Source organism: Zingiber officinale, chromosome 5A, assembly GCF_018446385.1.
Source record: "Zingiber officinale cultivar Zhangliang chromosome 5A, Zo_v1.1, whole genome shotgun sequence".
Taxonomy (NCBI): Eukaryota; Viridiplantae; Streptophyta; class Magnoliopsida; order Zingiberales; family Zingiberaceae; genus Zingiber; species Zingiber officinale.
Window position 1 is genome coordinate 92,935,874 of NC_055994.1, and position 22,001 is coordinate 92,957,874.

The 22,001-nt window shown below is 38.8% G+C and overlaps 3 protein-coding genes across 3 annotated transcripts; 2 read left to right on the forward strand and 1 right to left on the reverse strand.

The window, feature by feature from the left end:
* Window positions 1-7,287: 7,287 nt before the first annotated feature.
* LOC121981000 lies at window positions 7,288-9,296 on the forward strand. The gene has a single exon (XM_042533301.1). It carries the CDS (start codon window positions 7,470-7,472, stop codon window positions 9,204-9,206), a length of 1,737 nt encoding a protein of 578 aa, XP_042389235.1. The 5' UTR covers window positions 7,288-7,469; the 3' UTR covers window positions 9,207-9,296.
* A 1,404-nt stretch (window positions 9,297-10,700) lies between these two features.
* On the forward strand, window positions 10,701-12,801 carry LOC121981001. The gene has a single exon (XM_042533303.1). The coding sequence runs from the start codon at window positions 10,928-10,930 to the stop codon at window positions 12,734-12,736; it is 1,809 nt and encodes a 602-aa protein (XP_042389237.1). The 5' UTR covers window positions 10,701-10,927; the 3' UTR covers window positions 12,737-12,801.
* A 55-nt stretch (window positions 12,802-12,856) lies between these two features.
* LOC121981002 (probable GTP-binding protein OBGC2) lies at window positions 12,857-19,462 on the reverse strand. The gene is made up of 10 exons (XM_042533304.1): window positions 19,229-19,462; window positions 17,471-18,054; window positions 16,750-16,841; window positions 16,409-16,492; window positions 16,209-16,286; window positions 15,372-15,572; window positions 15,194-15,301; window positions 14,129-14,203; window positions 13,778-13,980; window positions 12,857-13,411 (listed from the first exon to the last, which is right to left on the reverse strand). Exons 1-10 carry the CDS (start codon window positions 19,330-19,332, stop codon window positions 13,300-13,302), a joined length of 1,641 nt encoding a protein of 546 aa, XP_042389238.1. The 5' UTR covers window positions 19,333-19,462; the 3' UTR covers window positions 12,857-13,299.
* Between the last annotated feature and the right edge of the window lie 2,539 nt (window positions 19,463-22,001).

Consider the following 22,001-nt stretch of genomic DNA (forward strand, 5'->3'; position numbering starts at 1 on the left):
CTTAAATTTAAATTAAACTAAACTTAATTAAATTAAAACTAATTTAAAAATTAAACTAAACTTAATTTAAAATTAAACTCAACTTAACTAAATTTAAATTAAACTAAATTAAAAATTAAATTAAAATTAAATTAAATTTAAAACTAAATTAAATTTAAACTTAACTTAAAAAAATAAACTTAACTTAAAACTTAATCAATTTAAACTTAAATTAAAACTTAACTTATTAAAATTATTAATTAAAACTAAGCTTAACTTAAATTAAAAGTAAACTTACTTAAAATATTAGTACTTAAACTTAATTAAAATTTCAAAACTGAATTATTAAAAACTTAATTAAAAGCTCAAATTAAAGTATAACTTAAAACTTAATACTAATTACGTAATGAACACAATTACTTTCCACTATCTTAACCTTAAATAAATTTAAATTAATAATAATAATTAAAAAAAAGGTTCGATCGACCGAATGACTTGTTAGGTAGACCATACACTACGTTTACTCTGAACTACACTCTGAATCGATTAAGTGGAGCAATTATTTGTTCGGTCGATCGAAAAATTGGTCCAGTTAACCGAAAATATAAGTTAATCGCTGAAACCTATCTTCAATTATTCAGTCGACCAAACACCTAGTTTAGTCGACCGAATACTTTAATTCAATGTCATCTACTGCGCAAATATCTACCTATGATCAATTTATCATTCGAACAAAAACTCGGTTTGGTCGCCCAAAAACCAATTGGCTTCTTCCTACTGGTCGATAAATCGGTGATTTTAAGGGATTGGTCGACCAATCCACTGATTGGTCGACCGAACATACTCTATATATACGAAACTCGGGCAGAGAGCTTGTTTCATCCAAATCTCATCTTTCTGACTTCTGCTCTCTCATTCTGATTGTTGCTTGAAGCCAACCTCGGATTTGAATCATGCCTCGGTATGGTTTACAAGTATCTACTTTTCTTTTATGCTATTTATACTTTTTATTGAATTTATTGTAGCAAAAAACTTCATAAATTTGCCCAACAAAGAGGATAGCTCCTCTAACGCTAGCCAGGACCCTAGGTTTTCTACAGAAGACCTACATCAATCTTTTAATAACAAATTTTGTTTAGTAGTAGGAACTAGATGTCCCGATCTACCCTTCTACTAGACCTATTGTCCTGAAATAATTGATATGATTCAGCATTACTCCTTAGATAGTCTGATTTTTCGTAGACATGCATACAATCCCACACTTTATATTGAATTATATCATAATTTATGTGAAATTGATGCTTATCATTTTAAGACTAGAGTTGCATCGAGGGATATGTTGCTTGATTTTGACATATTTTCTCGTTTCTTACACATGCGTCCTTCACTTAACCAGATTTTTCCTTATCCTTCTTACCTTGATACTTTACCTGATCCATTTTCTCATCTAACTCTTGGTGTTATGCATGTCGACTTCTTCCAAGGTCCGCGACCAAGGAAGATGTCATCCATTTCGCTTAGCCCAAATGACAATGCTCTCTACAAAATGGTTGTTTCTTGCATTCATCCTCTTTCATCCAGAGATCAAGCGGTCCTACGTCCAATCCATCTTTTTCTAATGTATGTCCTTAAGCATAAATTTAGAGTTCATATGATTCATTGTCACATCCTGACTGCTTTCATAGCTTCTTTAGAGGTAAGAGTTGAACGTGGGGAATTGATAGAATTATCTGACTTTGACCTAGTTGGCCTCCGTCAGATGTCCTTGGTTGGGATTAAGGCTAGTTCTCAGGGCCTAATTTACAAGCGTACTCATCCATGTTACATTCCTTCTGCTGCGGAAGAGTATGATATTGAGGATGTTTCCATCAGTGTAGAGGAGTCTCTTGTTCTATTTTTGGCCTTAGAGTATCCCCAGACTCCATTTTTTTATGCAGCCCAAGTGATATCACCTTCCGCTCCACCACAGTTTAGAGATCCATTCAGTTAATTGCGTGACGACATCTTTGGCCGATTTGACTTGCTTTAGACTATGTTTCAGGGCAGCTAACTGAGTTTCATCAGGATATAACAAAACAAGTTGATACTTTGGAAGCATATCAAACTAAGATGTTTGATTATTTTCACTCTATGCATAATACTCCACCCCCTCCATCTGATGCTTGATCTGATGTATTTTCTATTTTGATATTATGACTATACGTGTATTTGGATTTAGTACTTTTTGATTATTGACACTTTTTAGTTATGCCTTTCATATTATATTTTAATTGATTTATGCATTTGTTTTATAGAATATGTTTCTTTATTTCTTAACATATTTTTAAAAATTATATTAATTTTAGTTTTTCAAAATTATGTTTTCAAAATTCCCCTTTCAAAATTTATTTTCAAAATAGATTTCAAAATATTTTATCTTTTTGGAATAGTCTAGGCCTTACCATAGAATTGCATGCTCTTATAATTTTAACAACCAACATTTCACAAGTATAGTAGGATACCTTTCTTGTGTATTTTGAAATATAAAACGGTGTGAGATGCTTAGGACTTAGCCTAAGATTTCAGATGCTTATGTCAGTGCATTGCTATAAATCTGGACTTTAAACAAAACACATTGATCAATTTGAGTAATCTGACTAGTGACAAACTAGTTATAATCAAGCACTCAAATTGACCAACCTGAATCAATAGCTGCTATCTTGTGGTAGTTATCTAAGTATGCAGGTTGGACATTTCATCATAAGGATATTTTTCTAATTTTTAAAATTATGCTTGGACTTTTAGGTACTTATCAATTTTAGGGGAGCTTCAATACCATTTTTTTGAAAAATTTTCAAGACTAAGAAAATTCAAACTTAATTTTTCAAAATTTATCCTTAACCAATTTTTAAAATTTTAACAAATTTTCAATATTACTTTCAAAATTTTTAGAATTATTTTCAAAATCTATCTTTTTCAAATTATCAAATATTTTTAAAATTTATTTTTTAAAATTTATTTCTTAAAATTTATTTTTCTAAATATTTATTTTTCAGAATGTATCATTACAATATTTTTCTATCACTTTAAAATATTTAGATACGTTTTCTAAAGTCATTTTTTTTATTCTTAAACTTTTTAACGAATCCCTTTTTCAAAACCATCCTTTTAAATCTTACATCTTCAATGGTTTGAACTTACTTTCAACATTTTAAAATCCACTAAGTCTTTTGGATTTTTCTTCTCAAGAATTTCAAATATTTTTTCTAAACTTCAAACTTGTTATTTGTGTTTTCCCTATTTTTGATATGTGTCAAAGGGAGAGAGATAATGAATTCAGAGGGAGTTGTTAAACTCAGGGTGAGAGTTAAGTAACAAATATTTGTTTACTTATTTTTACATATGTTATTAACTTAACCGCGAACTTGGTTGCTAAACATCAAAAAGGAGGAGATTGTTGGTGCAGGATTCACCAGAATCGAATCTGAGTTTTGATGTTATCAAAGGTTCAAGTTAAGTGTTATTGTGATCTAACAAGTTGACTAAGTGTGTAGACTATTTACTCAACCAGTGAAAGCCCTAGTTGTAGCTAGACAGGAAAAGTCTTAGCAAATCGTGAAGCCAGTCAGGAACCCCAAGTGGGTCGAGAGGACCCGACACTTGGCAGGGAAGCTCGATAGGTCTTGAGCACTGAAGATCGAGGGATTGTCCTAATGAGTCGATCCAATGCTAAGCGACAAATTCCAAATAGGTCTGGAGAACCAATGTTTGGTAGGTAGGTTGAGGTAAGCAACTGGAGAGAAGCGATAGTGAGGTCGTGTTCTGAAAAGGAATAAACTCTAGGCCGCTAATCTAACTGAAGAAATCGAGAAGGTTTTTGTTGGTGCAATTGACCTCTAGAGTTTTGATATTTGACAATGCACCAAAGTCTGGTCAGTTTGACCAAGGGTTAATCCAAACATGACTTAATATTTGGAAGAGAGTAGTTTAGTCAGGACTAGATGACTAGCAAGGAGAAGTCCTAACTGAAGGTTAGGCAAAGTGGAAATCCTGGTGAGTGAAGCCGGACCCTAGTGAGTGAAGATGGGTGGTGGAAGTCCTGGTGAGTGAAGTCGGACCCTAGTGAGTGAAGTTAGGTAGTGGAAGTCCTGGTGAGTGAAGCTGGACCTTAGTGAGTGAAGCTAGGAGGTGGAAGTCCTGGTGAGTGAAGTCGAGCCCTAGTGAGTGAAGCTAGGTGGTGGAAGTCCTGGTGAGTGAAGCCGGGCCCTAGCGAGTGAATGTAGGTGGAGAAAGTCTTGGTGAGTGAAGCCAGGCAATGGAAGTCCTAGTGAGTGAAACTAGACAACCCTAGGGGGAGATAACCCTAGGTTATATGTGACCGACTGCGGTCGATCGGACCAGCGAATCTTGAATTCTATTAACACTATTTTACTATACTGTTTTATCTATTGTGCTAACTCAGTGTTGCAGGGAAGTCCAGTTAGGTTAACGGGCTGACCGAATGTCTGGCCAAAGGTAAGTAAAGGTAAATCATTGGAGAAGAGTGACTGTGAGGACGTGTTCCCCGTTTGAGGGAACTATAGACGTCGATCTAACTTAGATCTATTTTTAAAATCTAAGTTGAGATCATGACTAGATTCTGGTCTCGAGGAGACGAAACATAATCTAATTGCTACTCTGTTTGAATATAATTGTGCTAACGCTTTGTTTTGCAGGGTAGTATAAATTATATTTTGCCTCGGACTAACATTTTCTTGCAGGAAAAGGATTTGCTGGAAAATGGTGGTCTGGGCGCCCAGAATGCAAAATTCTATCTCGACGTAAACGTGGAGCACGCTGGTTGGCTAGGCCTACGTCACAGTCCAGGCGCCCAGAAGGGATTCGAGCGCCCGGAGTTTCCTATATAAGGAGGCCACCACCTGGAGTAAAAAACAACAATTTCCTTCTACGATTGCTTTATTGCACACTACTCCTGCGACCCTACGAAGCTCTTCCGGTAACCTGCGGCTCAAGTTCTTATTGTTGTTAGTATTTCTTTTTAATATAATTCTTGTACTCAATCGTGTAACATTTTACGAATTATTAGTGATTGCCCAACGAAAGCACTCTCACGTGCGGGCCTTGGAGTAGGAGTCGACAAAGGCTCCGAACCAAGTAAAATTAGTTTTGTTAGTGTTGTGCTTTTCTATTTCCGCTACTTACTCGATAACGATTTTTGAAGATCGTTATTCCCCCCCCCCCCCCCCCCCCCCCCTTGTGAACTCTACGATCCAACAGTTTCCAAATTGATATTAAGATAGTTCTACTATCAAATACTATTCATACATCTTACTACTCATATATTATACTGTGCTAACCTTTATTTTGTAGGAACATATTTTGTTTAACTCTGGTCGACCAAACGATCACCTTATTAATGATGAATTAAGTGTGAATCTCGATGAACTGGGAAAGTTCACTATTCGGTTGACTGAACAAGGTAATCGGTCAATCGAACCATTAAAGTTCATAAATGCACAAGGATCGAATTTCAACAAAGAATGAAAGCATAGGATTCAGTCGACCGATAGGAGGTTCGATCAACCGAACGGATCAATCAACCGATGGATTTATCAGTCGATCGAACCATGCTTACAAAAGGGGAGCTCGAGGTCTGAGGCAATAATTAAGTTTTTTGTTCATCTCTCTGCAAAGTCTTTATTCGTGCTTTAGCTCTATATCACATCCTCAAGCAAGCTACTACTCCTATAAAATGCCGATGATTTTCAACGCTTCATATTTATTTAGTATAATTTTAATTTAGCTTGTATTGTACTTGAATTCAAATAAGATAGTAGGGTGTTACTATCTTATACTTTTCATCTATACAAATTACTTCTTTCCAAAGGTTTCGAAAAGAAGAATTTTAGTGGATTGTCCAACGGTGAGATCAAGAAATCGTGGGTCTTAGAGTAGGAACCAACTTAGGCTCTGAATTAGGTAACTGAAATGAGTTCTTTATTTTCCACTACACTACTCTTATTTCAACACTCAAAAGAAAATTTTTTTAACATGCGATATTTACCCCTCCCCCTCTAACGCATCTTTCGATCCTTCAATGTTGATCTCTAAGGCAGTAAGGAGTCCAACAGTATCATCCATTGTATATTTTGATTTCTCTGAAGGTGTTAAAATATTATCAGAAAAATTAGTTAAACCCTAACCCCCTTTGAGCATGATATGAATGAGTTTATACTTTAGTTAAGTTTTCCAATAAAATTTTAACACCTCCAGAGAAGTAGAAATATGCAATGGACAATACCATTGATTTTCTTACAGCCTCAGAAATTCATAGGACCTGAAATAGTTACAATATGAGATCTCTAGATTGATTAGTGAGTTTTGACCAAAATCCATTGATGAACCTATATAGGTCTGATTGGACTTATTTTAGGTCCAATGAATTTTTGAGGCGGCAAGCAGTCCAACAATGTCGTCTATTGTATATTTTGACTTATCTAAATGTGTTAAAATGTTATCAAAAGAATCAACTAAACTATAACCCCCGTGAGCCTGATATGAATGAGTTTATGCTTTAGTTGATTTTTTCGATAAAATTTTAACACCTCTGAAGAAGCCAAAATATGCAATAGATGACATCACTAAAATCCTTGCAGTCTCAAAAATCCACACGACTTGAAATAATTGCAATCTAAGGTCTCTAGGTCGATTAATAAGTTTTGACCAAATTAAACCCACTAATGGACCTAGATAGGTCCAATTCAACTCATTTCAGGCCATATAGATTTCTGAACTTGTAAGGAACCTACAATGTCATCCATTACATATTTTATCTTCTCTAGAGGTGTTAAAATATTATCGAAATAATTAACTAAACTCTAATTCTCGTGAGCATGTTATGAATTATATCTATATCTAGCCCAACGTGGATCTGATATATATATATGAATAAGTTTATATTTTAACTATTTTTTTTATAAAATTTTAATATTTTTGGAGAAGCCAAAAATATGCATTGGACGATACCTTTGGACTTTTTGTAATCTGAGAAATCTACATGATCTAAAATGATTATAATCTTAATTTTATAGGTCAATCAGTGAATTTTGATTAAAACTATTGATGGATCTAAATAAATCTGATTTGTTCTATTTTAGATCTTATAAATTTTTGAAATTGTAAGGAGTCTAACGATATTTTTTTATTATTTATTTTAATCAATTAAAACTTTTAATTAAATCCTATGGAATTCTATAGAGAGGAAAGGAATAGAAAGATGGCACAGAAGAGGAGATAAGGTAAGAGAAGAGAGAAAGAAGAAATATTGAAGGTAGAGAAAAAATAATAAAAAGTTGAGTGCGCCTTCGATGAATTGCTGAATAATCAACGTTTTCGCTTCTCGATAACAGCCAATGGGCGTCCTCCTTTGTTTCCGTAGACTTTTCCATGTTTGATCACCAAACACAACTCCGCCCGACTGTTTCTCCCTCCGCTACCAGATCGCGATCGCGATGCCGGAGGCCGGCGATGCGGTCCACCTTGCATTCCACGTCGCCCGCGGCCGGTGGTTCACCCTCTTCGCCTCCTTCCTCATCATGGCATCTTCCGGCGCCACCTACATCTTCTCCGCCTACTCCGAAGCCATCAAGTCCGCCCTCGCCTACGACCAGCGCACCCTCAACACCCTCTCCTTCTTCAAAGACCTCGGCGCCAATGTCGGTATCCTTCCTGGTCTCATCAACGAGTTCGCCCCTCCCTCCGCCGTGCTCGCCACCGGCGCCGTCATGAATCTCTCAGGCTATCTCATGATCTACCTCGCCGTCGCCGGCCGGATCCGCCCCCGGGTCTGGCAGATGTGCCTCTCCATCTGCGTCGGCGCCAACTCGCAGGCTTTCGCCAACACCGGCGCCCTCGTCGCCTGCGTCCGCAACTTCCCAAACAGCCGCGGTGCCGTCCTCGGCCTCCTCAAGGGCTTCGTTGGCCTCAGCGGCGCCCTCTTCACCCAGATTTACCTCGCTCTCTACGGCCGGCACGGGGATTCCAAATCGCTCATCCTCCTCGTTGCCTGCCTCCCCTCCGCTGTCTCGCTCCTCTTCCTCCGCACTATTCGCTACCTGAACCCTAAATCCGAGCCGTCTCACCCCCAATCTCACGATTTCAAGGTCTTGTGCTCCCTCCTCTACACCACAATCGCCCTCGCCGGCTATCTTATGTTCGTCATCGTCCTCCAAAGCCGGGCGGAGTTCTCCCAACGAGCCTACGAAGCTAGCTCGGCCGTCCTCCTCTTCCTCACTGTCGTACTCCCTCTCGCCGTTGTATTCAGAGAAGAAGCCTCAGATCTACGGCGCCTCAAGCCATCCATCGAAAACCCTAATTTGGAATCGCCCAAATCGATCCCAAATCCAAAAGTCTCGTACCTTTCTTCTCCATCTTCCAAACCGACGCCTAATGCAAAAAGCTCGCACCTTTCTTCTCCGCTTTCTTCATCCCGGCCGCCGAAGAGAGGTGAGGACTTCTCCATACTCGAAGCGGTGACGAGCGTCGACATGATGCTGATCATCTTCACCACCATCTGCGGCGTCGGCGGCACCCTGACCGCCATCGACAACATGGGCCAGATCGGGAAGTCCCTCGGCTACGACGCGCAGAGCGTTGCCACGCTCGTATCCCTCATCAGCATCTGGAACTACGCTGGCCGCGTTGCCGCCGGGTTCGCCTCCGAGATCCTGCTCGTCAACCGCCGGCTGCCGCGCCCGCTGCTGCTCGCCCTCGTCTTCCTCCTCTCCTGCGCCGGGCACCTCCTCATCGCCTATGGCCGCGCGCTCCACCTCGCGTCGGTGATCACGGGCTTCTGCTTCGGCGCACAGGTGCCGCTCTACTTCGCCATCATATCGGAGCTGTTCGGGCTGAAGCATTACTCCACGCTGCACAACTTCGGCGGCGCCGCCAGCCCCGTGGGCTCCTACATCCTCAACATCAAGGTGGCGGGGCAACTCTACGACAGAGAGGCAGCGCGGCAGAGCACGCCGAGCTCTTCTGGCTCGCCCACGTGCGCCGGCGCGGAGTGCTTCAAGCTCGCGTTCCTGATCATCACGGCGGTGACGGTGGTGGGCGGCGCGGCGGTGCTGGTGCTCGTCTGGAGGACATGGGAATTCTACACGAAGGAGATCCATGCAAGGCACAGAGGAGGCGGAGAGGCGAAGAAAGGAGCCGACTTGGAGGAAGAAATGGTGCCAATCCTCGATTGACAGTGGGGAACAAAATTCTGAAATTCAAAGAACGATTCAATTCCTTTTACAGGATACGCGGAATGAAAATATAGAAAAGGATTTTAGCTCAATAACATTATTATCATTTACAAATTCAGATTATGATTTTTAAAAGCATTACTTATTTCTTAACTAGAGATCAAAATGAATGCACATAATTTTTAAAAAATAAAAGGAAAAATAAATTCGCATGCGCGATTTCCGGTCCCACAAAATGATACAGGTGTCCATCAAAAGGTGTAATGACTTATTCCAACGTCACTCTCATTAGGTGAAAGGGCAAGTATCTATCACGCATTCTCCACTAATAGAGATTAGGGATCATTTTTTTTTTTTTTTTGGATGGATAAATCCAGAGGTAACATTGCAAATTATTAAAGGATAATTTTAAAATGTATCAAGGGAAATTTAAAAATTACTATATTTAGGGATGAATTCAAAATTAGAAATAAAGAGACTGAGAAAGTCATACTTAACTGAAGAGAGATCGAAATTAGAAAGAAAAATCCAAAATCTTGTTCCTCATTATGTAATTATTTTGTCTAAAACCACTAATATAATCCTTTTTTTTAATCTAATATATATTTCATTCTCAGGACTATGATATCGTAATAGGACATTTATATTATCATCCAGACATCCGTGATTTGATTTCAATTATGACGTATTTATAAAAAAAAATTCTCCAAATAAAAATCGCAACCAAAATATGCTAAATTTCTGGACTGATCGCTCGATTTATTGTCGATGAAAAACTTCCATGAAACTAGACCAATCACCCCAAAGATAATTAATAAGACTAACTGAGTATTTAATATATATTTCCTAAATTATTATAAATTTCTTTTACCAAAACTCCTTCATAGTAATTTTAAATTCAAAATGTATTATTGTGAAAAGATGTTTAAGAGTCATATTAAGTTGAAAAGACTCCTTCGAAACCTAAACTAATTTAGTCAAGATAAAGAACAAATAATAAATTAGTTTTGACAAAACGTCTGAAACCTCTCTATCAGTAATTGAAATGATAAAATTTCAACAAACGTTAATTTCACAAAACAAGAATCTTTTAAATGTGTTTAAAAAAACAAATCCTTGGTTGGAAATTTACAAATTAAGTAAAGCTTATGTGCATCTATAAAAATGATAATATACATATAAGGTTATTATTTTCCCTCTACTTTTTAGGAATAAATAATCACCATCCATATTTTTTTAGGAATAAATAATCACCATGTTGTTTCATCTCTTTGATCGGCAAATGGAAATCATTTTATCATTTACCAATCTTGGTGGCGTCATTTACCAATCAAGCGTTAATGGTTGGAAGTGAAAAATGAGCATATTGCGTGGGCTGATGGGCATTTTGGCATCTTAAAACAGGGGGTCATTTTCATAAAACACGTAAAGCTTGAGGAGTAAACTGAAATATCTTAGAAATAAATTGCTCTAACTGCAAAAATAATCAAAGGAGACAAAACTACCTTATCATTCTTCTTCACGGGCACAAAGCCACGCCCTGCACACTTCTCCGTTGACTGCTCTCGCTCTCGGTTCTCCTCCCTCGCACTGCAAGAAAGCGACTCCACCACCATAGTCGGCAATGGAGGACCTCATCTAATTCTTCCAGTCTCTATAAATCACACAATAGTTGCAAAGGTTTGCTGCAAAGTCGCCGTCTTAGAGCTTTGGGTTCAGAGATGACTGGCCGGGAAGTGCTCGCTGTCGCCGCCCACATCGTGGGCGGGCGGTGGTTCATGGCCTTCGCTTCGCTCCTGATAATGTCAGCCGCCGGCGCCACCTACATCTTTGCCGTCTACTCCAAGGACATCAAGACGTCCCTGGGCTACGACCAGCAGACGCTCAACACCATCTCCTTCTTCAAGGACCTCGGCGCCAACGTCGGCATCATCTCCGGCCTCCTCGCCGAGGTCGCGCCGCCGTGGGCCATCCTCGCCATGGGCGCCGCCATGAACTTCTTTGGCTACCTGATGGTCTACCTCGCCATCACCGGCCGCACCGCCCGCCCCGCTGTCTGGCAGATGTGCCTCTACATCTGCGTCGGCGCCAACTCCGGCACCTTCGCCAACACCGGCGCCCTCGTCACCTGCGTCAAGAACTTCCCGGAGAGCCGTGGCATCGTGCTTGGACTCCTCAAGGGCTTCGTCGGCCTCAGCGGCGCAATCTTCACCCAGCTCTACCTTGCCTTCTACGGCGCCGGCGATTCCAAGTCGCTGGTGCTGCTCATCGCATGGCTCCCTGCAGCCATCTCCTTCCTCTTCGTCCGCACCATACGGATCATGAAGGTCGTCCGCCAGCCCAACGAATTTAGGGTTTTCTGCTCCATCCTCTACGTCTCACTCCTCCTCGCCAGCTACCTCATGGTCATCATCATCATACAGAAGCAGTTCGCCTTCTCCCACGCTGGCTACAGCGTCAGCGCCGCCGTCGTCCTCCTCCTCCTCGCCCTCCCGCTCTTTGTCGCCGTTAAGGAGGAGATCAAAATCTACACCCAAATCAAACAAGCCTCAACTCTCCAGATTCCTAATCCAAAACCAGATTCGGATCGACCCCTCTCTGTGGCCATCGATCGAGCGCCTTCCATGCCAAACGACCTCCCCAGCCCACCGAAAACCCTGGCGGGAAGGATCGTGGCCGCCGTGAAGCCGCCCAAAAGAGGGGAAGACTACTCAATCCTCCAAGCGCTCCTCAGCCTCGACATGCTCATCATCTTCTTCGCCACGATCTGCGGCGTCGGAGGTACCCTTACGGCCGTCGACAACATGGGCCAGATCGGCGAGTCGCTCGGCTACCCTCTCCACAGCACCAGAACCTTCGTATCGCTCATCAGCATCTGGAACTATGCCGGCCGCGTCGCCGCCGGATTCTTGTCGGAGATCTTCCTCGACCGGTACAAGTTGCCCCGCCCGCTCCTCTTCGCGGTGGTCATGGCCGTCTCCTGCGCCGGTCACCTGCTGATCGCCTTCGGCGTGCCCAGGTCGCTCTACTTCGCCTCCGTGTTGATCGGCTTCTGCTTCGGGGCGCAGATGCCGCTGCTCTTCGCCATCATCTCGGAGGTCTTCGGGCTCAAGTACTTCGCGACGCTGTACAACGTCGGCGGGCTCGCGAGCCCGGTAGCGTCCTACGTGCTCAACGTGAGGTTGGTGGGTTACCTGTACGACCGGGAGGCGCGGAAGCAGAACGGCGTCGAGGCCTCGTCGTCGCCAGGGCATCAGTCACTGACGTGCATGGGGGTGACGTGTTTCCGGCTGTCGTTTCTCATCATCACGGCGGTGACGGCGGCCGGAACTCTGGCGATGCTGGTGTTGGTGTGGAGAACCAGGCACTTTTACAAAGGAGACATTTACGCAAAGTTTAAAGAAGGTAAAGGGTCGAAGTTGGAAGAAGATTCCTGCCACGTGGAGGAGTTGAAGAAACAAAAGATGGAGAAGGAAGCTGAAGAGCTGAGTGAGATTGCTATCAAAGAAAATGGCAAAAGTGTGAATTGAGACAGTGCACTATGATTTGTTACATTTTCTCAACAAATAAATGCTTGAATGTGCTTATAAAACAATCCGATATTTCAGTACGGGAAGAAAACCTGAAAATTATGCAATATAATCACAATATTTAAATGAATGCCAGATCATATTATCCCTCAATTCCAATATATCTAATACATCTTATAGATATCATTATAAAAATCAGCTAGTTGGATATTAATTAGTAAAATACAGTAGTAACAAAAAATTGAGTTCTGGTGTTGCTCATTGCACCGATGCCAAAAGAAACACCGCCATTGGATCCCTGAAGCCATAGCCATTCGATAATGTCAGTTTGTGACCTTCCCACCGCGTTTCAACATGAAAGTGATAACTCTGATTGATGGATTGGATACTCATGGATGCGATGAACTTGCAGGCACAGATCATCTACTACAGGGTAAATGTTGTTTTTGTTTCAACGAAGATCTAGCTACCTTAGCAATTTCTGATTCCTGTGTTTCTTCTAGATCTCAGCATTTCATAAGACCAGCTCTTATCTCCTATAGTAGCTCATCACATCAAGTCCATCACATTGTTGAGAATTCATCAGCTTCTGATACTTGAATTTGTTCTAGGTCTCGGCATTTCCTAAGGCCAGCTCTTATTGCCTTCAGTAGCTCGTTGACACCGATTTGCTTGCTGTAACAATAGGTTGTGGCACCAATACCAACATTTTAGCTAAAATAGACAGATAACAGCAATAACAAAGAGAATGTGATGAGAAACAATCATGGTAGCGCTCAGAAAAAAGAGAACATGCCTTTGTATAGAGTTGACCAGATCATTTAGAGAATGAAATACTCAAATGCTCATTACGTTTCTGTATGTCTCAAATGTAACAGGAATAACAGGAGATAATGATTGACTAGGATGTTTGAGAAAAATATCCCTTTTTCAAGATCATAGCAGTTGTATCATCTAATGATAACAGAAGCATATGCTGATAAAAATGAGAACTTATAGCTTTTAGGTGAAACATGGCAAAATATTTTAAGATGCACTTACAGAACACTAGCACCGACAACCGCCAGAGGCTGTGGATAGTCCGCAATCTCCTTTTCTTTCGTCTCTTCATTTTTCTCTCCTGAGGAAAGCGAGTGCAAATCTGGAGTATTTGCAGTCAACTTTTTGCTTATTTCTGAGTCAGTTGCATCCTTGCAGCCAATCGCAGAGATTTCTTGCACTAACTGTTGTAGCCTATCTTGTGCCTGGTGAAGAAATTATAAGGATATGAAGCTGATGAAATGTGTAAGACAAATGAAGAAATGTAGAAAGTTCCATAAAAAAGATCTAAAAGTGTGTATTTTAGCTGAAGAAATCAGAATTAATAATTATTTTATAAAATAATAAATGCACCTCAAGAAGGTCAATCTTGTTTAAAAGCACTATATATGGCCGCTGAAGATACTCTGGGTTGTACATTCGAAGTTCCTGCAGGAGAGCATATTAGCTGTGGATCCTACAGCTCATGAAAACAACATTAATTATTTGAAGAAAAAAGTTCTGAAATTTGTAAATATGTGAAATTCAACATTTTATGATTTCCTCATCAATATCTTGCTTCTTCCACTAATACAAATCTAAGCTAAAACCTCAAACACGAACCATAATACTACAGAAATCAATCTAGCATTAGAAACCTTTATTAAGGAGCTGAATACACCCCCAATAAAGTCCAACATGGGGAATTGAGCTAAAAAAAGCTTAAAACTAGATGAGTAAATTACTATTAACTTAAATATTTTAGGCAAATGGTTGAATCTTATTGTGAGAATTGAAAAAAAGCATAAATCTAATTCTAAGAATGACCATATATACTGTATATGACAATATTATACTGATCTGAAATGTCTCAAAAAGGATAAGTCCTTGAATAAAGCAAGCAATATTAGACACAAGCTTAATCGGCCGGAGATAAAAGTGAAAGTGACTTGAAACAATCCAAATATATAAATGAGTTGACACTAATCAACGCATTTACAAAAATAATTTATTTCTAAAATATTAATAATTTTTACATCATATAATTTATTTTTTTAAGAAATTCAACTAATCTTACACCATATAAAATTATTTTAGAAATATATATAGTTATTATTTTTATGTTATATAGATTTTTATTTACACAAAGTGATATGACTTGTTTATGACATGATTTACACGAAGTGACAAGAATTTCGACCCATCCTTGAATGCCTAAAATCAACCAATTTATCAATGTGGTGGATCAAATGAATTGTTTAAACACAACAGATGTCTACTACACATTAGTGTTAAGGTTGGGTCCTTTCAAGTTTCAACCACGTTGAGCCCTAAGGTCTCTATTGTTTTTCCTATGGCTTCTAATCTAGTTGAAGCAAACATCTCAAACAATTGTTTAGGTGAATGAAGGCAAAAGTATAGGAATAAACATAATTTCACCTCCTTAACAGTCATATAATCTTTCACAGGATTCTCAGTGGCAGCATCAACCACATGAAGCAGCATTTGTGTTCTCCTTAAGTGTCTCAAGAAATTTCTCCCAAGGCCCTGCAAAAAAGTAAGTCCCTTGCTAAAGTTGTTGTTTTTGCAAATGCTTCAACATGCATGAAACAAATACCTTTCCCAAGTGAGCACCTTCGATAAGACCTGGAAGATCTGCTAGTGTTGCTTCAGAGGAATATTTCAGTGCTCCTAACATGGGATCCCCATCAAGACGACCAAGATTGGGCATTAATGTTGTGAAAGGATAGTCAGCAATATCAGGTTTTGCAAGTGTGATGGCTGCTAGAAGCGTTGATTTACCAGCATTTGGAAGTCCCTTGAGAAGAAAGATAAATTTGAGCAAGACATGACCAACATAGATTGGCTATATTAGTTCATACAAATACTAAGCTGATATGGCAACCGAGTTATTTTGCAAGCACTTGCCAAAAGTGAAGTTTGTTTTTTGTAATGTCTACAGATTATGATATACACTAAGAAACATCGGCTGTTTAATGAGATCAAAAGTTGAAAAACTTGCTTTATGTATTTGAACTTCTGTGACTGATAAATAGGCTTCGAATTGATCATATTATCCTCACAATTAGACAGCGATCACTACGTTCTCTCCAGTACTTTGATGCTATATGCATCTCAACCATCCACAATTGATGCCTTCTTAGTAGAGTTATCTGCTAGGTAATCTATATTTGATTCAGTGTTGCAACATCATAAAAACTCATTAACTACTATTTCTTAGTCCTAAACTTAAGCTATTTTCATGCCTTTGACTACAACTTGAAATGATCTGAAGTTTGGTCTTTAAATCAAGTGCTAAACTAGTGGTGTTTAGATCAAGTTTGGTCTTTTAGACTGTGCAATTAGTTCAACCATAATATTAGCATGCATTGTCTTAAACACTTTAACTAGTGGTCTGATAGAAAATGAATATTTGGAGAAGCCTAGCAAATACCACAAGACCAACATCAGCAACCACCCTTAAAACCAGTTCCAAGCTAACTTCTTCACCAGGTTGCCCAAGAACTAAAATCTGTAAAAACAAAAAATGGATAATGAAATTTTTAAAGAAAAACCAGCAAATAATGCAATGTACACAGTGTGGTATCACCCTAAGCTAAATTCACGCAGCTTAACCGATTATTAAGTTCTTACCTTGTCACTTTCATCTCTCATCACATTAGTAGACAATGCCATCAACCTTTTCCTTTTGTATTCTGGCATCTCTAACAAGCTAATCTGTCAGAGAAAAGATGAATATCTTGAAGAATTGCCTCTTTTGTAGTATTATTCATTGTTAATCACAATGAAATACACATTTAATTAGAATTTTATAACCATTCATCCACAGAATCTAAATTCAAAAATTTTCCAAACTGTTTATCATAGGATCATTATGCCAAGTCAAGACTAAAGTGACTGTCAAATTCATTTAAAAAAAAAAAACTAGTAAATTTTTGTCATTGTCTCTAAGAATGTGGAAATGCAATACTCACTCCTCCTTGTCCACCCCTTGCAACAAGAATTTCATCACCTGGCCGTGCCAAATCAGCAAGCATCTTTCCTCTTTTATGTTTTACAACTGTTCCTGCCATATATCTGAGATGTAAGGCTTCCATACAACTTTCAAACTTTCATTTCAGTTAAGGGATTTAAGTTAGTGTAGAAGACTGCCAACAGAAAGCTATCAACTAATATTCAACAGTCCAATTAAAAGGAGAGAATATTTTCTTTTTCAACTAGGTTTGGCTAGTTGAGGCTTAGGTACAATTGTGGGTACATTTTCTTTGGTATATAAACCACCATGAATTTGCATCACTACCTATCAGTGATTTGGGAGAACGTGAAATAAGAAATGTTAGTCTATTATAGTTGTTTTTGAATGCATAGAAAGAACTAAAGCTTTGTGTAGTTAGATGTTTAAATAATATGCAAGATGTTCATAGTGGATGGTCTTTGTTGTAGAGCAAATGTCGAACATGTCTGATTGCATACAAGCATGTACAATAGCATTAGCATTCTTTCTTCAAGGCGAGAAATGTGGGTTGGAACTCCAAAGCCAAATGAGTGGAACATCTTATGACAGAACATATCCTAGTACTATCTCAATACCATGCACTATGAAAATGTGAACCAAAGAAGAAGATTAATATCTATGTAACATGCACTATGAACATGTTGACAAATGCCTTTTTATGCATGTGCATGAGCACATACCTATTGGAACTGGAATTCTTAAAGTTGGTGCTGCAAATCCATTATGGAGTTGTTTAGTCAAGGTGCCCATGGCATCCACATTTCCCCCTCTCTTTGCGCAATACCGTCTCTTTTGGTGAAACTCCAGAAGGGTCTCTTCACCCTCATCTGCATATATTACCACATCACCACCATGTCCACCCATTGGTAAAATAAGTGAGCCATCTGAATCCCTTTTATATGAACTCTTTTTGCTTGTTTTGTTTTGACAATATTTTCCTTGAGGTTTTGGATTTGCCTTCTGGTTCGGCATGTTGAGAACTGCACCATGCCCTCCATCTCTAGCACGTGAACTCTTTTTGTTTGTTTTGTCCTGGCTATATTTTCCTTGCGGCTTTGGATTTTCCTTCTGGTTCGGCATGTCAAGAACTGCACCATGCCCTCCATCTCCAGCACGTACAGTAATTATGACTTGATCAAAATATTTATGAGGTTCCTTAATCAATGAATGGGAATCAGTTGAAGGAGATTCTCTCACTCTAGTTGATCTACTGTTAACTGCCATATAACCAATAATTTTCCTACCATTGCTGGATTGGTTAGACCTGCAAAAGGAAAGTATACTACAAATTCAAATAAAGAAATACCAAACAGTCATAAAGAGGCAGTAGCACTACAGGATTTCAGTGGGTCATGCCACTTGGGGCTGATGCGAGTAATATTAACTGTCAGGTCAGCCCTCATTGGAGGGTCTTCACGTGTACATCCTATAGAGAATAACCGTATGTGAATTAATCCAAAGGATCAAAGCAGTGTCAACCATCATTAGCCATGTGAACATTTTCAAACACTCATCTCAATGCTACAACAATAGAGGCATCTTTTTCATGCCTAACATAAAACTTTAAGACTTTTGACAGAATCCCTACAATTTTAGTACCTTCCATAGAGAAAGATTCAAAAAGGAGCCATGCACCCTCGGTCTCAATTTGCACTAAAGCTAAGATAAACACTTCGCTCACCTCTCAGTTACTTAGTTGTGTCACGTCAAACAACCACTGACCGTTTGCGTGAGCTAAATATCTAAAAAGAGAGAGAGAGAAAAAAAAAGAAGAAGTAACCATCCATTTTAGCTAATAAGCCACATCCACCTCGAGCAAACTTACCCAACTCCAATTTAGCTCGAGCAAACTATGTCCAGCTTGGACGAACTTGATTAACAATCCATCATGACTGAAATATCCTGCCTTTAGTGAACCAAAACAAACTTCAATTGACCCAGATCAAACTCAATACTACAAGCACTCACCTAACTATGAATCCTGAATTTGAGGTCCAAGGCAACTTAGTATAATTCATAGACTTCTACAATTTGTTATAAGAAACACCATAACAAGGGGGAAAAAAATATCTTGCGATTACGACAAAGAAGAGAAGGGTAGTTACAGCTGAAAGGATACTTTTAAGCAGTTAAATATTCTAACATTTATCAAGAACAATTTAAAGGTATCAAACAACCTAACGCCAAATAGAATGTAAGGAATCTGCTAAACAACCGTGATTTTATTCCACTCGTTGTTGTTCCCAAGCCAACAAACCACATAAAACGAACACTATTATAAATGTTACACAAAGGTTGAAAGATATCTAAAGTTATCCTCGTTCAAACACGAACACAATAAAAACATCACTTCATTTCCACCGTGATCAAAACATACCTTCACGAAGAATAGGTGAGAAAAAATCAAACAGATAACCAGAACTCGACAAAGGACAAACCTGCGAGGGAAGGAAAGAGGGATGGGAATTAGCGAGAGAGCAGAGGCGTTCCCAAGTAGCTTAGCTGGATATACAGATCTCGGAGGAGGAAGAAGAAGAGCCATTTGAGCGAAGGGATGAAGTAGGAGGCGACGCCGGCGACGAAGGAAAACTGAGAAGAGGAATAATATCTTCAGCCGACGATGAAGCGAGTCGTAACATTATCCGGCCTTCGACGGCCGGTCTACGATCCAAGCCGGATAAAATCGGTTCCAGGTGGGCCGAGCCCAGCGACCGTCTAATGAGAACCCAATTCTAGGTACATCTAATCTTCTACTCTTCTCACGGACATAATTTTGGAGACAGATAATCACAAAAGATGAGGATTTGAAATTTGATCTAAACTTATTCATTTTCCTATATCTAGCTTACGTTTTATGAGATTTAAGATAAGGGACGGGTTGACTTGGTTAAGTTTTCTTTCATTGAGTCGAACACTAGTTGATTGTATCCTACCAGGCGTTCGGATTATTTGTCCTTAAATTTTTCTGTTCCTATATTTTTTGTCGATCGGACGGATCAAATTACATCTCAAGGATGTCTTGTACATCACGAGGATACTATACACATTTTAAGGATGTCATGCTGTCTTAAAATATAATCTGGTCCGTCCAATCGATAAGGGACATAAGAATAAAAAAATTTAAGGACAGAGGATCCAAACTCATCGTACTAGGTCTGCTGCTGAGTGGCTTCTGGCAAATCGGGTTCGAGTGGGTCGGTTTCTGACAGGTCAATTTCTAGTGGGTCGGTTTTCTAAAGGGTAACCTTCTAGCTATTTGAACTCTCTCAGAGCGTAGCTCATGAAGACCTCCAGCATTGACCGCGGGAAGGATGAGAAAGATGACAGAAGAGAGGATAACGTGTACTGTAGCTCGGCTCCTTCAACGTTCGAGTTAAAGTTGGAGAAAAAGAACTCGAGTAAAAGAGTAAAAATAGTGAGATCTGCAGAATCGTATACCTTTTCTATAATGATACCGTTATCTTATATAGGGAAAGAGGGCACGAGCAAGGTTCCTAACGAACACAGCTCCATAATCGGTGTGTCGCCATCTTGACTTGGCATCATTATGCCTTCGCAAACGGCGTTCCCTTTTCTTTAATTGTCGTCATTATGGATTGCGGCTCCAGTTTTCTATCGCTGCTTCTTTGGTAACTGACGCCTATTTCTAGAAGTGAAATAAACTTCATTCGGCGACGGACCCGGAAGGATCAATATGACTTAATCTGAGTTCGCCCCGAGTTAAATCAACTTGAATCACATGACTCAGTTTGACCAGGATTTACGTTGACCAAGTCCTGCACATAGCGTAGTTCCCTCCACATCAATAACCAAAATTTATTTTTATTTTAAAGCCCACTAAAATATTAAAATTGTTTGAGAAGGTAACCATCTAAAATTAACTAGGTTATTGGAATTTAGACGTTATTGAATTCTTAATTTGAGCTTATTATTATTATTTTTATCATTTTATATTTTTAAGTCTATAGTTAATTAGTGATTAAATAATCAGTCCTAAATCTGGATAAATGAGTAAGGTTCTATTAGGTTGCCAGCCAATATTAAACTCTAACAAATGAATGGATTTATTAAACTATTGTGTTAAAACTAGGTTGTTCATTGAAAGAAATGCATTGCAAAATCCAACTGTAATGACTCGATAAGAACTGCTACATCTTCCTAACTCGAGTGCAGTGCTAAATATGCAAGAGTTCGCGTTGCAGGGTCCGACTATAATATATCGACAAGGATCACTACATCTTTATGAAAACTTGGATGTAGTGTTAAATAGACAAGAGTTCTAAGATCACATATTATAGGACAACTAATAGTCTAAGATTTGGAACATGAAACATAGGAACTCTTACTGGTAAATCAATAGAGGTAATAGATGTGATGATTAGGAGATATTATCAAAAGTAATAGATAGATAATTACCGAAGTAGACGTACTTGAAGTAAAAGAGTCAATTTATTACTTCAACACACGATTATCGGAATCTATCACAAGTCCAAAACTAGTTCAAAATTGGACCGTTTTCGAAGTAAAAAGACTCTATTACTTCATCGAAATTAGTAAAAGTGTTGAAGTGGTTAATGGTATATTACTTCATAGGTTATATTGATTGAGGAAGTAAAATATGTATATGACTTCACAATTTTTGTAATCTAGTGCAGTAAATATTTAATTTTACTTCTGCATAATTTGGCTTGATTGAAGTTTTTTTTTATTGTATTACTTCATAGTTGTATAGAAATAATAGATCATGTTTTACTAAAAAAAATCAATTTAGTGAAATAAGATATATAAATGACTTCATAAATTTGATCAGTGACGAAGTAAATAGTTTCTTTAACTATGCCACTATTTAAATTTATCGAAGATCTAAATCTTTTCTATTGTATTACTCAATTATTTATTCATAGTATCAAAGTAATTGATCATATTTTACTGTAATATAATTTTAATTGACAATAGCGTAAATCATAATATTTTACTATAACATAACATTTTTCATTATTGGGGTTACAAGGTTGCAAACATAGTCCCATATTGAAAATATATGGAAAAGATCATGGGTTTATAAGAGAAAAATATATCTCAATTGGAATGAGGTATTTTGGGGAGAGCCCAAGAATAAATCCATGAGGGCTTAGGCCCAAAGTGGACAATATCATACCATTGTGGAAATATCTAAATTCTTTTCGATCCAACAATTGGTATCAGAGCTCG